The sequence below is a fragment of the Chiloscyllium plagiosum genome, chromosome 51 (genome assembly GCF_004010195.1).
Source record: "Chiloscyllium plagiosum isolate BGI_BamShark_2017 chromosome 51, ASM401019v2, whole genome shotgun sequence".
NCBI lineage: Eukaryota > Metazoa > Chordata > Chondrichthyes > Orectolobiformes > Hemiscylliidae > Chiloscyllium > Chiloscyllium plagiosum.
In genome coordinates, this window is record NC_057760.1 from 2,465,077 (window position 1) to 2,468,112 (window position 3,036).

The 3,036-nt window shown below is 54.1% G+C and overlaps 1 protein-coding gene across 1 annotated transcript in view; it reads right to left on the reverse strand.

The window, feature by feature from the left end:
- The window catches only part of ints3 (integrator complex subunit 3), a 61,722-nt gene that overhangs the window by 53,571 nt on the left and 5,115 nt on the right, over positions 1-3,036 (reverse strand). Inside the window, exons 2-3 of the mRNA XM_043684086.1 lie at positions 2,979-3,032; positions 587-731 (exon numbers count right to left, since the gene is read on the reverse strand). Coding sequence (XP_043540021.1) covers positions 587-731; positions 2,979-3,032 — 199 coding nt within the window. The remainder of the gene's footprint in view (positions 1-586; positions 732-2,978; positions 3,033-3,036) is intronic.

Consider the following 3,036-nt stretch of genomic DNA (forward strand, 5'->3'; position numbering starts at 1 on the left):
CCGAGCGCGAGGGGGTTGGGGGGGGCGCCTGAGAGTGAGGGGGCAGGGGGTGGGAGAGGGAGAACAAAAGAGAAAGAGATGTGGGCAGGAAGAGTGGGATGGAGAGAAAAGGTGGATATGGGGCTCCAAAGGTGGGGGTGAAGGGAGAGTGCAATGGGGAGAGGGATTCTTTGCTAAAATGCCTTTAATCCACTGCAACCTACAGGTATCGTGCACAACACTTGAAGTGCTCAGTGGGCCCACAGTAGGACAGTTCCAATCAATCAGTCTCAGTGCAGTAAGGACAGAGCAGGCTCTAGGAAACCAGAGAGGGAGAGATGAAGTCTAGCCAGACTGTGTCCAGGGACGACATGGAACTGTACTGGGGGGGGGTGGGGGGAATGGAGTGAGGACAGCTGGCACCTTCCAGGAGACAGTCACTGGGTCACTATGTAGCTGTCTCTCTGCCAACCAGCAAGTGCCATGTAGGAAGTAGGGGAATGCTGGGGTGAGAGAACAGCAGAGACTCACCCAGGGACTGTCCCGCTTCCCGCCCCCCCCCCCCCCCTCCATCCCAGGAGCCCACCGCGATCCCTCCCTGGCTCACCTTGTCCCGGAGCAGGGTCATACAGAAGTCCACCTCCTTCTGTCGGAGGGCCTGCAGCTGTGGTGTGCCGTGGTGATCCACAATCAGCCGTAGGTAGGTGTAAACGATCATGGCGATCAGCATGTTGCTCTTCAGCACCCACTCCCTGGAAGACAGCCTCTGCTTCAGCCAGCTGAGCACACTCCCCTCCCTCTACCACCCGGCCAGACCAACCCCATCTGTACCGGGAACACTGCATCCTGCTCCAGGGCCCGGGGGCAGGACGGCCCCTCGATGAGGCTCTGCGCTTCTCTCTGTGACTGTGTCCCTCCCTCTGGACCAGGAGCCCAGGCTCAAGGGCCATCTGCACCAGTGGGGTGACCAGAAAGTCTCTAGTCACAGTCTCGTTTATGAAAAGGATGGAGGGCAGCTAGCAATGGGCAGTTACAGGGACTGTGAACAAAGCCCATCGCCTCACGCCCGAGATCCTCCCCCCCGCCAGGAACAGATTCCACTGTGACATCCTCCTCACATCACAGCTTCCACAATGGAGGGACTCTAATCTCACCTTCTGACCAAGACAGAAGAGGTGATGGTGGCAGTACGGGGACAGACAAACAGCTCGCTGTCTCAGCAGTTCGGAGTCCAACACTGCCTTCCTTCCCTCACGCCTCATTCCCCACGTGAACCTTCCCCACCCCCCCCGCCTCGCTCCTGAGGACGACTCACCGCTGCACCTCCCAGCCTCAGGATCAGCGATCTCTCCACCCTCCCAACCCACTGGCTTTTGGGAGCTCATCAGCAGATGAGCAGGACCTAGGTTTGCCTTGCACCCCCCCCCGCCTTCTCCTGGCTCTCTGCCTCTGCACACAGGCCTCACTCCGTTTTGAAGAAGATGCCTGACACACGAAGGGAAACGGGACCAGGAGATGGTACCCGCCAGCAGCCTACGGCCTTTGCCCAACGTACAACAGCACATCTTTTTAGTCATATACTTCTCAACACTGAAATGGGAAACCCAAGGTCTTGCAAGGGCGTTTTGAAACCCGAGTAACCCGACTCCCAGTTCAGCAGCAACTGAAGCTGAACCCTGCAGACAAACCGGAGGTTGTGTCTGGGCAGAGTTCCAGGCAGCAACCGGATTGGTCTATGGACTAGTGACCAGCTTTTGAGGCCAAAGGCTTGAAAGGCCAAGGGATTGGTTCTTCAAGCACAGAACAATCCAGCGCAGTACAGGCCCTTCGGCCCTCTGAGCTAACTGCTGCTGGGACTGCCACAGAGAGACAGAGATTTGATCAGGTTCCCACCGGGAGAGGAGCTGTCAAACCCTACTCTCAGCTGAAAGTAAACCAGTTCATTTCTCCTGCAGTAAGCTTTACTGAATACATCAGAAACCTTCTACAAATGGACCAACCAGCCTTGAAGCACTCAGGAATGGAAGGCAGAGACAAAACTTCCCAATGAGCAAGTACCAACTCTGGTAAACAAAGACGAGTGAGCAGTATTTTCAGTTTCGCTCCCCGTCCATGTGTTTTGTTTCCTGTCGATATCGGTGTGCACCAGCGTATAAGGGGGGAACTGAGACACGAATGAGAGTTTTAACGGACAGAGTCATAACTGAATGTTTATAGTTAGAGTCACAGTGTCACCAAGATTTAGTTTGGGTAAACTATACAAAACGCTGGGGCGGCCACACTTGGAATATCGTGTACAGTTCTGGCCCCCATATTTCGGGAAGGATGCAGAAGCATTGGAAAAGGTGTAGAAGAGATTTACCAGGATGTTGCCTGGTCTGGAGGGAAGGTCTTACGAGGAAAGGCCGAGAGACTTGGGTCTGTTCTCATTGGCAAGGCGGCGGCTAAGGGGGGATTTGATGGAGACATACAAGATGATCAGAGGATTAGACAGGGTAGACAGTGAAAGTCTTTTTCCTAGGATGATGATGTCAGCGTGTACGACGGGGCATAACTACAAATTGAGGGGTGATAGATTTCAGACAGATGTCAGAGGCAGGTTCTTTACACAGAGAGTGGCAAGGGTGTGGAATGCCCTACCTGCTAATGTAGTCAACTCAGCCACATTAGGGAGATTTAAACAATCCTTAGATAAGCACGTGGATGATGATGGGATAGTGTAGGGGGACGAGCTGAGAATAGTTCACAGGTTAGCGCAACATCGAGGGCCGAAGGGCCTGTTCTGCGCTGTATTGTTCTATGTAACATAGCTGGCATGGATGAGTTGGACCGAAGACACTGTTTCCATGCTGTGTAGATTCAGGGCCTACGTGGCGATAACGAGGCTGCTTTCTCTCTCCCACCAGCATGCAGTACAGTTTCTTTCTCGTTTCGCCCCTCTTCCCTGGGCACAGTGTTATCAACGGCCCTGCACAGCTGAGCTGGCGCCTGACTCTTACCTCTGATCCACGAGGATTTCAAGGACACTTTCAGCTAGCCAGATATTCTTCGGAGTCA